Raw genomic sequence first — 12,491 nt, 5'->3', positions numbered from 1 at the left:
GAAATGTCCAAAAACTTCTCATTAAAAAAAAGTGCATCCGAAACGTCAGGATCTATAAACGATCTGTCATTGTTTCTACCTACTTAGGTTGATTTTAACTTTTAACTTCTGGCTTTAAGATGGTCTAATTCTCAACAAGAGAATGTTGTTGAGATGTACGTGATTCCCTTTAAAAAACAAACACACCACGAAGCACGTGTGATGTTTTGAAAATGCACGAGAGAACAATACAGGAGAATAATTAATTATTAATAATGATAATAATAATAATAATAAATGACATTGTCTCTATACATTGAAAGGCACAAATCGTTGCATTTAAATTCACCTGAAAGCAGGAAATTAAGTGTTTCAACACTGAAATTAAAACTCATGTAAAAAAAACTACGTCATTGATTGACGATAACATGAAAAGAAGTATTTTAGAGTTACGCGTATTATCGCGAGAGTTCATCGTGTCGCACTCCATGGAAAAACAAACAAAAACAGACAGTGTTGGAGGTTATTTACTAAACGGGAATGATTAAGTTTGTCTTACTTTTTCAGCGCCTGTCCAAAAATAAGCCAAATTGTAATAGTGTCAACAACACGTAGCTGCCGAAAGTCGTTAGTTTCGGTTGCAACGAGACGTTAGCCCCAGTGTCATAAACGACCGTTGACGTTACCGAAAGAGTAACGTAAAGACGGCAATTTACTTCGATACTTAACGTACTTTTGCGTAACCTTGGTTGCGTCTATTTTATCATAAAACAAAGCCCACGTAGTGTCCGTTAACCCACAGCATTACACACAAATGCTTCAACGTTAACCCGCTATCATTAGTTAGCTAGCTAGTTAGCTATTAAAGTTCTTAGCTTGCGTCAAGTCTGGCAGAGGAAGTGCGAATAAAACCGGATGTGTCCTTCAAAGTAAAACTACCACGTTTATAGTGACGGCTGTTTCGCGGCGTATTTGTCGATCTGAGTTTTATTTTGAAAGCCTTACCAGAAACTTGCGATTTCCTGTTTTCACGAATTTGACAACTTGGAAGTTACCAAAGCGAATAGCTAAGGAAAAGTTAGCTAGTCAACGTTAGCTACGCGTCTGCTAAAGTCCTTTTGTTTTGAAATAAAACCCAAAAGAGAGCACGTTGGACCTTGGTTTAGTACGATGATTAACTAAAGAAAAAGTGCAACATATTGCCGACTAGTACTTTCGTTCTGTGTTTTAATAGTTGGTCTTTGTTCACTTACCTTGGTCGAAGGTGCGGTATCTGCCGTCTCTTCCTCTGCTTCGCCGCCGACGGTTGCGTCACCACCGGCGTGAACTCAGCGCGACACCTAGCGGCCAGTCGGTGTAACTGCAACCGCAGAGAAAACAGCAGCACCACCATGGACTGCATATTTATAATAATAAAAATAAAAATAATAATAATAATAATAATAATAAGGTATACTTCATTAGTCCCGCAAGGGAAAATAAAGGATACAAAAAAATTACTTTTGGACACCACACTACTGCACTAATGCAACCTGGACATTTGGTTTATTTACATTTACATTTTAGCATATTATTTAAGCAGTTGCACATTTTTGTTTCCCCATCCTGTACATATTCAAATATTTGTTATTTTTACTTTATTCGTATTATTATTTCATGTATATTGTATATATGTATGTATATTTTTCCTAGTATTTCATTTATATTTATATTTTGTGCTTTGTGACTGATTTTGCTGCTGTAACACAGGAATTTCCAATTTTTCTTGGGATCAATAAACATCTATCTATCTATCTATCTATCTATCTATCTATCTATCTATCTATCTATCTATCTATCTATCTACTAATTATATTATAATTAAACAGTCTATGAGCACCACCCATCGGTTTGATGTAAGGCGGGGTCACATAAGGTTGCTCAATTTCCCCCTTTTCATATATTTTAGTTGTTAAACTATCATAATCGGAAATTAACAGATATTTTTTTGTATGATGTCGAGTTGTTTAACATTGTATAACATGTTTTAAAATTTGCAAAACAAAAAAAAGTAAAAAAGTTGTATTATCCCTAAATATTGCTCATTATCCAGATTTTAAAGGCATTTCTATATGTATGATTATTATTATTATTATTATTATTATTATTATTATTATTAAAGTGATCAATTGTATTTGCAAAGAAGAAGGACTCCAATCCATTTTTTGTGGTAATTTGGTTAAAAAAGCCCTCATATTTCTAGATATAGACATTTTTTTAAAGGGGGTCAGATTTGACCCGAGGACAACAGGAGGGTTAAAGATCTGATTATTGCATCATCTCAAGAAAAGCAACAACATAAGGAGCAAATTTAACATGAATTACTTAATTCTTGTGTTGTCTTCACCTCCGGGACCCTCTCGTGTCCCTCGGGTCAAATTGACCCGGGACTTATTTGGGGTTTAAAAAACAATTCTGAAATGAAATTTTACTTCATAATCTATTAACAAATATTGTCTTTATCTCAATTTCCAACAGCTGAGATAACATCTATGTTTAGGGAATGCATCGGTCTCTACTAGCACACTATTAAACATGGAAGTGGGGTTTGTTTGTTGTCATGAGTTATAATTCATGTTAGAAATCCACTATGGAAACAACATAAGTGACATATCCAGAATAATGTTCTGAGTCAGGAACACATGTTTATCACAGGAAATAAGGAAAGGACGCTGGTTTCAGGTGGAAAACATGGAACTTGGACCATTTTTCTTCTTGTAAAAATGTGAAATGGGTCAAATTTGAGCTGAATATGATACAAGGGTTAAATTTGCCCCTTTTGCATATAAATATATGGATTTTCCTTGTAGGGAATCACTCACTCAGTCACTCACTCAAGCATTCAGTCAATCACTCACTCAGTCACCTAGTCACTCACTCGGTCACTCACTTACTCATTCAGTCACGCACTCAGTCAGTCACTCACTTACTCATTCAGTCACTCAGTCAGTCAGTCAGTCACTCACTCAGTCAGTCACTCACTTACTCATTCAGTCACTCAGTCAGTCACTCACTCAAGCATTCAGTCAATCACTCACTCAGTCACTCACTCAAGCATTCAGTCAATCACTCACTCAGTCACCTAGTCACTCACTCGGTCACTCACTTACTCATTCAGTCACGCACTCAGTCAGTCACTCACTTACTCATTCAGTCACTCAGTCAGTCAGTCAGTCACTCACTCAGTCAGTCACTCACTTACTCATTCAGTCACTCAGTCAGTCAGTCAGTCACTCACTCAGTCAGTCACTCACTCAGTCAGTCACTCAGTCAGTCATTCAGTCAATCACTCACTCAGTCACCTAGTCACTCACTCAGTCACTCACTCACTCATTCAGTCACTCAGTCAGTCAGTCAGTCAGTCACTCATTCAGTCACGCACTCAGTCAGTCAGTCACTCACTCATTCAAGTCAATCACTCACTCAGTCAGTCACTCAGTCACTCACTCACTCAGTCAGTCACTCCCTCTCTCCCTCCCTCCCTCCCTCACTCAGTCAGTCACTCACTCAGTCAGCCACTCACTTACTCACTCAGTCAGTCAGTCACTCCCTCCCTCCCTCACTCAGTCAGTCACTCACTCCCTCCCTCACTCAGTCAGTCACTCCCTCTCTCCCTCCCTCACTCAGTCAGTCACTCACTCAGTCAGCCACTCACTTACTCACTCACTCAGTCAGTCACTCCTCTCTCCCTCCCTCCCTCCCTCACTCAGTCAGTCACTCACTCAGTCAGCCACTCACTTACTCACTCAGTCAGTCAGTCACTCCCTCCCTCCCTCACTCAGTCAGTCACTCACTCCCTCTCTCCCTCACTCACTCACTCCCTCTCTCCCTCCCTCACTCAGTCAGTCACTCACTCCCTCCCTCCCTCCCTCCCTCCCTCACTCAGTCAGTCACTCAGTCAGCCACTCACTTACTCATTCACTCACTCAGTCACTCACTCAGGCATTCACTCAGTCAGTCAGTCAGTCAGTCACTCAGTCACTCACTCAGTCAGTCATTTAGTCACTCACTCAGTCACTCATTCATTCAGTCAGTCACTCACTCAGTCAATCACTCACTCAGTCATTTAGTCAGTCACTCAGTCAGTCACTCCCTCCCTCACTCAGTCAGTCACTTACTCATTCAGTCACTCAGTCACTCACTCAGGCATTCACTAACTTAGGCATTCACTCACTCCATCACTCATTCAGTCATTCAGTCACTCACTCATTCAGTCAATCACTCACTCAGTCAGTCATTTAGTCACTCACTCAGTCAGTCACTCACTCAGTCAGTCAGTCACTCTCTCATTCAGTCACTCAGTCACTCAGTCACTCACTCATTCAGTCACTCACTCTCTCATTCACTCCCTCCCTCACTCACTTTGTCATTCACTCACTCCCTGAGTCACTCACTCACTCACTCAATCCTACACTCACTCATTCACTCAAGTCAGAAACTGTAGGAGCATGAACTTCAAAAACTAGTCTTTATTTGAACAGATTTTCCTGCTCATCAGCGACACACACGTGTTCGTTCTGCCGGTGTTACAGACATATCCGTACAGTCACACATTGGTTCCCACGTGTTAACGGGCCAGACCACTTCCTGTCTCATTCAGCAGTAAACAAACACCTCATATTATTATTATTATTATTATTATCCCGAATGTTTCAAACAAACCCGACGATGTGGCGGCAGCAGCGACACACATAAACAGGGGTGGTAACAACATAATAACATTATAATTTATACTTTTTATTATTAAAAGTGGGGAAATTACAATGTACACTCTGTTGTTATTACACACATTACACACAGGCCTAATTTACACACACATGCTCAGTACCTATACATGCACAGAATGGAGAGATGTCAGAGTGGGGGGGGGGCTGCTCATGGACAGGAGCAGTTGGGGGTTCGGTGCCTTGCTCAAGAGCCCAGGAGGTGTCCCCCCCCATATTTTTTTCCCGGTTTTGGGGATTTAAACCCAGCGCCCTTGGGGGTTTCCCCCAAACCCGGGGGCGGACTACTACTGCCCCAAACACACACATACACCCAACCCGGACAATAGGGGTAAAACAAACACACACACCCCGGCCGGGAAAAAACACAAACACACACACCCCACCCCACACCCACACACACACACCACACACACCCCACACCACACACACACAAAAACCCCAAAACACCCCACACACACAACAAACACACCCCCACACACACCCACCACACACAACACACACACCCCACACACCCCCAACCCCACCACAAAACGTCAGGATTGGCCCCTGGGCGGTTTGGGGGGTTTGGATCCCTTTGCCCCAAGGGGGAAACTGGCACCTCTCCGGGAAACCAGCCCACTCACACGTGTTTGGGTTTGATACAGGTTACAGCAGCTACAGGCGCGGGAGGGTGTTTTTTCCCCTTTTTAAGAGCCCAAAGTTATTCCCTCATTTTATTATTAACCCTCCCCTTTTTAAAAAAAAAAAGGGCATAAAACACACAAGGGGTACCATTCACATAGTTCCTATGCCCCTACGTTTTCAACACACACACCAAAAAAAACCCCGGCCACACCCCAAACCCCACACACACAACACACACACAAACCCCAAAACACACACACAGGCCCGGGGGCCCCCCTGAAGTAGTGTTTTTTTTTTCGCCCCTTTGTCCCCCTTTCTCTTCTTCTCTTTGGTATTTCCGGATCTTTTTGTTTAAAAAATTCCTGCGAGAAAAGGGAAAGGGGGCTCGAGCCCCAAAAAATCAAAACATCAAACATAAAAAAATCGGGGTTTCAAAATGAGGGGCCCAAAAAGTTACCCAGAGTAGGAACCCCTTTTTATAAAATTAAAAATGCTTTTTAATGTTTTAAACTAGACAGTTGAAATGGGCCAACTTAAAATTTTCCTTTATTAAAAAAGACCTACAAAAAAGCTGATGTCATTGAAAAAATGAGTTTAAATTAATTTATTTTTATGATAAGGGTTTTTCGGGGAGGTTTTTATATTTCAGTTTGTTTGCACCTTTTTGGGCGGGCTGTCCTGTGCATGCGTCTTAGTGTGGTCTGGGTGCACGTGTGTGTCTGTTGTGTGGTTTTTGTGGTATGTTCTTTTCTGTGTGCCTGTGTTGTATGTTTGTTTTTTGTGTGCGCGTTTTCTGTCTATGTTGCCCGTTGCAGGTGCCTTGTGTGTGTGGGTGTGCCTGTCGTTTGTGTGCCGTCCGTTGGTGGGGTGTTGGGTGTGTGGGTGTGTGTGTGTGTGTTTTGCCTTTAAATGTGTGGGCCTGGTGTGTGTTTGGGGGTCACGTACGTGGTGTGTGTCTGTGTTTATGTGTGTTTGTGTTGGGGTCGGGGTTTTTGGGACGGTTCTAATGTGTGTGTGTGTTTTGTGTGTTTTTTGTCGTGTCTTGTTTGTATCGTTTCTGTGTGTTGTGGTGGGTGTGTTGGGGTTTGGGGTTTGTGTTTTGTGTGTGTGTGGGTTGTGTGGTGTTTGTGTGTGGGGGGTGAAATTGTGTTGTGTCTGTTGGGGTTTCAAACGTGTCGGTTTTGTGTGTGTGTTTTGTCTTGTGTGTGTTTTTATTTTGGGGTGTGGTTCCTGGGGTTTTTTGTGTGATCCCTGTGTGTTTTTTCTGTGTGTGGGTTTTGTGTTTTTTGTTTTTTGTGTTTGTGTGGTTTGGTTTGGTTTTTGTGTGTGTTTCTGTGTGTTTTTTGGGTTTTTGTTCTCTTTGTGTGTGTGGGTGGGTGTGTGTATTCTGTGTGTCTTATGGTGTATCTCTGGGTGTGTGTTGTGTGTGGGGAAATTCTGTGGTTTTGTTTTTTGGGGGGTTTGTGGTGTGGTGTGTGAAATTCTGGTTGTTTGTGTTTTGTGTGTGTGTGTGTTATCTTTTTGGGTGTGTGTGGGTGTGTGTGTGCGTTTTTATTTGTATCTGGGTGTTTTGTGTGGGGGGGTTTGTTTGTGTGTGTGTGGTGTGGGTCTCTTTTTGTGATCTGTGTTTTCCGTGGTCTCTGTATCTGGTGTGGGGTGTGTGTGGGTCTCTGATTTGTGTGTCTCTGTGTGTGGGGTTCTGTGTGGGTGTGTTGTGTGTGTGTGTTGTGTGTGGGTGTGTGTGTGTGTGTTTTTTGTGTGTGGGGTGTGTGTGTGTGTGTTGTGTGTGTGTTTAGTGTGCCTTTGTGTCACCTTGCGGGTCAGCCTTGCGGGCCCACTCCTGTTAAACAGGTCAAAAATCTGCTTTGGAGAAATTCTTCACAAAGCGCCGCGGGTTTGGACTGGGGCCTTGTAAAAAAGTTCTTCTGAACGGCCCGGGCCCCGGCAGACGACCCCCTCGCGAGTAATGGCCGCCTTTCACAAAGAATCGGAAGGCCCCCGACACCACCGGTTTTTCCCTCCACCGCTAAAACAAAGGGGGAACATCTTATGATAAAACCCCATTTTGTCCCACCACCACGCACACGCAAAACCCCATAACACACACAACACACACACACACACACCAACACCCACACGCGCAACACACACGCGCCCCACCAAACACCACACACAACACACCACAAAGGCGACACACTCACACCAAGACAACGAAACACACACACAGCTCACCCCCCAAAACACACACAGAGACGCACACACTCACCCACCCACACACACACACCGCACAAACGCCCCCTCACACAGAGACATACAGACCCACACACACACGGGGCAACACACACAAACACAACCACACACCAACAACCCAAGCCACACACTCACTCACCCACGAGACATACCACAACACAAAACCCACACAACACACCCCACACACACACAGCAGATCACAAAAACCACACACAGCCCACAACACCAACACACAAACCACACACACACACAGAACGCCCACCACCACACACAGCACAGAGAATAGACAGCCAGCACCAGACTCACCACACAGAGCCCGGCACAACACACCACAACACACAACACACACCCACCCCAACACACACACACACACACCACACACACAAAGACAAAAATAGGACCACCACAACACAGAACCCCACACACTCCACAAAAACACGGACCCAAAAAACACAAAACACTCACAAAAACCACACAAACACACACCCAAACACACCAAAAGAAACACAAAACCACAAACAAAACCACACACCAACACCCACCCCCTTTTGGTTTGCAGTTTATACTTAAAACCCCTTTTGTCTATCAGCCCTCTAGTATTTGGTTGGGCTTGGGGGGCCCAGAATAGAGCTTTCATCACCAATTGGAAAAGGGGAAATTATATTTAAGACAAATGTTGTTGTCCCTTAAAATTTGATCAATTAAAAAAAAAAAATCTTATGTTTTTGTCCATTTTTTTTAACACTTTTGACGCTTTTTTTTCTCCATGTTTGACGTTTTCAACACAACGTAACGCTAACTTATTAGCTTTAGTTTTACAGTTATAATTTTGGAAGTTATGGCCAATAAACCTCATTTATAGGAAATTACACCTAATGTTTGAGTTAGAAAATCAGAAATTAGGAATTATTGAGACTAAAATTAAAGGAATTAAAGTCATATTGACTTCCACTGCTCACTTTTGACCCTTGTGTCGTCTTCCCGTCAAAATTGAAAATTAACACTTTTATTGACGCTTTTTATCAATGTTTTTAACTTTTTCTTATAATTTTGTCCTTTTTTTCCCCCAATGTTTGCCACTTTTTTGACGTTTTCAACGCTACGTGCTGTAACACTAACTTATTAACTTTAGTTTTACAGTTATTTTTGGAAGTTATGGCCAATAAACCTCATTTATAGGAAGTTATACCTAATGTTTGAGTTAGAAAATCAGAAATTAGGAATTATTGAGACTAAAATTAAAGGAATGGATGTTGATGATAATCACAGACTGGAATATGTCAACTTTTACTCAATACTATTTCAACAACACTTGAAACACAAATTGAATAAGAATTTATTTAAAATGACTGAAAATTCACACCCCCAACCGGCACCATCAGACTCCACCCACCAAGAGCCTGGGCCTGGGCCTGGGCCTGGGTCTGGGTCTGGGCCTGGGTCTGGGTCTGGGTCTGGGCCTGGGCCTGGGTCTGGGTCTTGGTCTGGGCCTGGGCCTGGGCCTGGGCCTGGGTCTGGGCCTGGGTCTGGGTCTGGGTCTGGGCCTGGGTCTGAGCTATATGTCCCAGGTTTCTTCCTAAAAAGAAGTTTTTCCTCTCCACTGTGGCCCTGTTGCTTGCTCTGGAGGAAACTACTAGACCTGTTGGGTCCTTGTAAATTCTGGAGTGTGGTCTAGACCTGCTCTATCTGTAAAGGGTCTCCAGATCACTCTTGTTATGAATTGATACTAATAATAAAATTTAATTATAAGGAATGCATACAACACAGAACGGTTTTTTTCTTCTTTCTCCCATCCCAGAATGCATCTGTCGTGTAGCCAGACCTGAGTCCGCAGCATTGTGGAGATAAAGTTGGACTAAATGTTTCCTCTGAAATTCAAAAAAATAGAACCAATAACCAAAATATTCGTAGATATGACACTTACTGAAACAATAAACGTCTCCTTTTTATCCTCGGACAAGTCGACCAACAGCAGCTGTGTTACAGACAGAAGGAAAAAGCAGAATAACGAGTCCAGCAAACACACACACCCCTACCAGACCGCGTCCAAATGGAGTCAAGTTTTGGCCGCCGTGGCAACTCACGTCAGTCTGGTCGGTGACCTGGTCCAGCAGGCGCTTCTGGATCCCCAGCAGGTAGGGCGTGGGCGCCATGACGACGTCGATCAGGATCTCCGGGACGATGGAGATCAAGGTGTGCTGCCAGGTGAAGGGGTACAGCAGGGCTGCTACCGCGTGGATGACCTGGGATAGTGTGCTGTGGAGGGGAAGAGAGGAGAGTTCAGGTGCATTCTGGGTATGCTGGTCTTACAGGGAGGTGTGTTCAGGTGCATTCTGGGTATGCTGGTGTAACCCACATATAAAATGGGCAATAAATAGAATAAATACGTCCTATAAATATGTAATAAATATATTGGTGATCATATACAAGTGATTGTAAAATACATGTGAAAACTATATACGAGTATAAATAAATGGTTTGTATTGACATGATCGCTTGTTAATGTAGATATCCTCCAATACATGTTGTTATCATGTTGTTATATATTGTTATTGTGGCATGAGCCCATAAAGTTTGAGTGTTACTACACCCTGGCCAATAGAGTGTTTAGGCCCGCCTCCCAGCCGTTCGCGGTACCGACTGAGACCGGACGTGACTCCAGAAAAGCTGAATCATCGTAGCAGCATATACTTACACATTTTAAGGCTAGTGTTGTAAAGTTGTGCGACTGTTGACTAAGGTGACCAACAACTCCCGTTGCCTCAGTAGGGCCAGAAACATCCTGAGGGACACCACCCACCCCGGCTCCCATCTCTTTAACCTGTTGCCCTCAGGCAGGCGCTTCAGGTCAATACGGGCCAGAACAAATAGACTCGGGGATAGCTTTTCCCCCAAAGCTGTCACCATACTCAACCTACACTCAGACGTGCACTAACGTATTGTATATTTATGTATGTGTTATTAATGTGTGCACTTTTAGAGAGTTGCTCTCCAAATTTCATTGTACTGGTACAATGACAATAAAGGCTTTCAGTTCAATTCAATTCAATCTCTCAGACAAAATCCGGGGACATTTTCAGCTCAGAAGCGGATTTACCTCCAAAACACGTCAAGTTTTAATTTTTGTAAAACTTAAAACGGGGACACCGGACCTAGAGCTGTCTCCCCCAACAGACAACATCATTATGGACAGGATTTCTAAGGAGGTCGACCTTTCTGTTAAAGATTAAGGTCCTTTTTTAAAAAACATAAAAGTCCACCAGACTCCATGTCTTCAGCGCTTTTTAGCATCGTAAAACACGGCTTTCTAAAACCTCTCTGAGCTTGTCTGGAGCGACAATCGGCTCCGTTTGGTCGGTGTTTTCTTTCTTTCACTCCAATGTCGGGTCTGTCACTCACAGTGGAAACCGGGGACATTTCCGGGGACAGGTCACCAAAAACCGGGGACTGTCCCCGGAAACCGGGGGACGTCTGGTCGCCCTAGTGTTGACGTAAATTAAATAATTGTGAAACACTGGAGAGAGACTTATTCAGAAGGCAGGTCCAAGCTAATGAGCTGTCTTTTTGTACTGGTCTGGGTTTTTTTTTTTTTTTTTTTTTTGCTCGATTCAAAGTTGAGGGATCGCAGTCTGGTGGAGTCTAGACCGGCGGTGGAAATCAACAGAGAAACCCAGCAGAGCGAAGAGAAACTGGAGGGCGGGCCAAGCCCACTTGATGTGGAGCCCGGTTGTAGCCTGGAGGTTGCAACATAGAAACAGCGGAGAAACTTGATCTATTACCCCTTTGGCCAAGGGGTCGGGTAGAACTGTGTGCACACGTCACTTCCTTGAAGGAGGACAAAGATCCTTTTTTGCGCTTAAGGAAGTGAGAACAGTGTTTTAGCAGACCCGGGTCTAATTTATTTTGATTAAACTGGATTGAACATTTATTATTTTGATACTTTGTATTTTTTTTTTTTCTACTTTTTTTATATGGGATCCCACTTTTTCACCTTACTTCAATTGATGTTTATAATTGTTAATGTATTAATGCTACTTACTCTGTTGGTTATTGCAATTAATACATACAGTTAAACGTCTCCTGTGATGTGTGTGTTATTTCACTGTGGTAATTCAATCCTTTGGCTTCAGCGAGCAAACTATATATATATATATAAACTATAATCTTCTGATCCGGCCCAATTCCTAACATCTGGATAGCTGAAATATCTCTTATTGTCAGGTAAATTTATTGGTTATTCTAATAAAAGTGATCAGCCTTTGAGTAGCTGGTTACACTGGTCTTACAGGGAGGTGTGTTCAGGTGCATTCTGGGAGTATTGCTATTGCCATTGACCAACAAAAACCTCTAAAGTCAATAACGCAGCATTTCATGGTTATTTTAACAGGGCGTTAGTAAAAAGGTACCCAGGCTTATGCACGCACGCACGCACGCACGCACGCACGCACGCACGCACGCACGCACGCACGCACGCACGCACGCACACAGAGTTTATTTTGACTGCAGTCATGTCATTTGGGAACCATCTTTGGATTATGATTTCCTTTGATGCCAACACTGACTTTAATTAAAGAAAAGAAAACCAAAGACTGTTTTTCTTAAGGATGCTCACAAGTTTAAGTGTTTCATTAGCATCAAACGTTCGCTATGAGCTCTTTTTGGGGCTCTCAGTGTGAGAAACAAAGACTTGTGGGCGTGTGCCTTAAACTGTAAACGGCCACTAGTGAACTGCTGTTGTCCTCGGGTCAAATTTGACCCCTTTAAAAAATGTAATATCTGAAATATGGGTTTCTTTTTAACCATTTCACCATAAAAAATAGATTGGATTCCTTCCAACGCTCTTTGCAAATACAGTTGATCACTTTCATAACT

At 42.9% G+C, this 12,491-nt stretch overlaps 2 protein-coding genes across 5 annotated transcripts in view; both read right to left on the bottom strand.

Moving 5' to 3' along the window:
- LOC116691923 (serine/threonine-protein kinase 38) overlaps positions 1-1,334 on the bottom strand; it is a 26,202-nt gene extending 24,868 nt beyond the window's left edge. For 3 of the 4 annotated variants that reach the window (XM_032519843.1, XM_032519844.1, XM_032519845.1), the window contains exon 1: positions 1,233-1,334. The gene's annotated coding sequence lies outside the window, so the exon portion shown is untranslated. Of the gene's footprint in view, positions 1-984; positions 1,213-1,232 lie in introns of those variants that run through there. The other variant, XM_032519842.1, reaches the window with a different exon arrangement.
- Positions 1,335-7,339: 6,005 nt separating this feature from the next.
- Positions 7,340-12,491, bottom strand: part of LOC116693005 (DENN domain-containing protein 2D) — a 43,853-nt gene continuing 38,701 nt past the window's right edge. The window contains 4 exon segments of the mRNA XM_032521678.1: positions 7,340-7,395; positions 8,186-8,265; positions 9,546-9,594; positions 9,704-9,875. Of these exon segments, the coding sequence (XP_032377569.1) occupies positions 8,213-8,265; positions 9,546-9,594; positions 9,704-9,875 (274 nt within the window). The 3' untranslated portion in view covers positions 7,340-7,395; positions 8,186-8,212.

Source organism: Etheostoma spectabile, chromosome 7, assembly GCF_008692095.1.
Source record: "Etheostoma spectabile isolate EspeVRDwgs_2016 chromosome 7, UIUC_Espe_1.0, whole genome shotgun sequence".
NCBI lineage: Eukaryota > Metazoa > Chordata > Actinopteri > Perciformes > Percidae > Etheostoma > Etheostoma spectabile.
The sequence above is the reverse complement of the archived record's forward strand: the minus strand, read 5'-3'. Positions and strand labels throughout refer to the sequence as shown.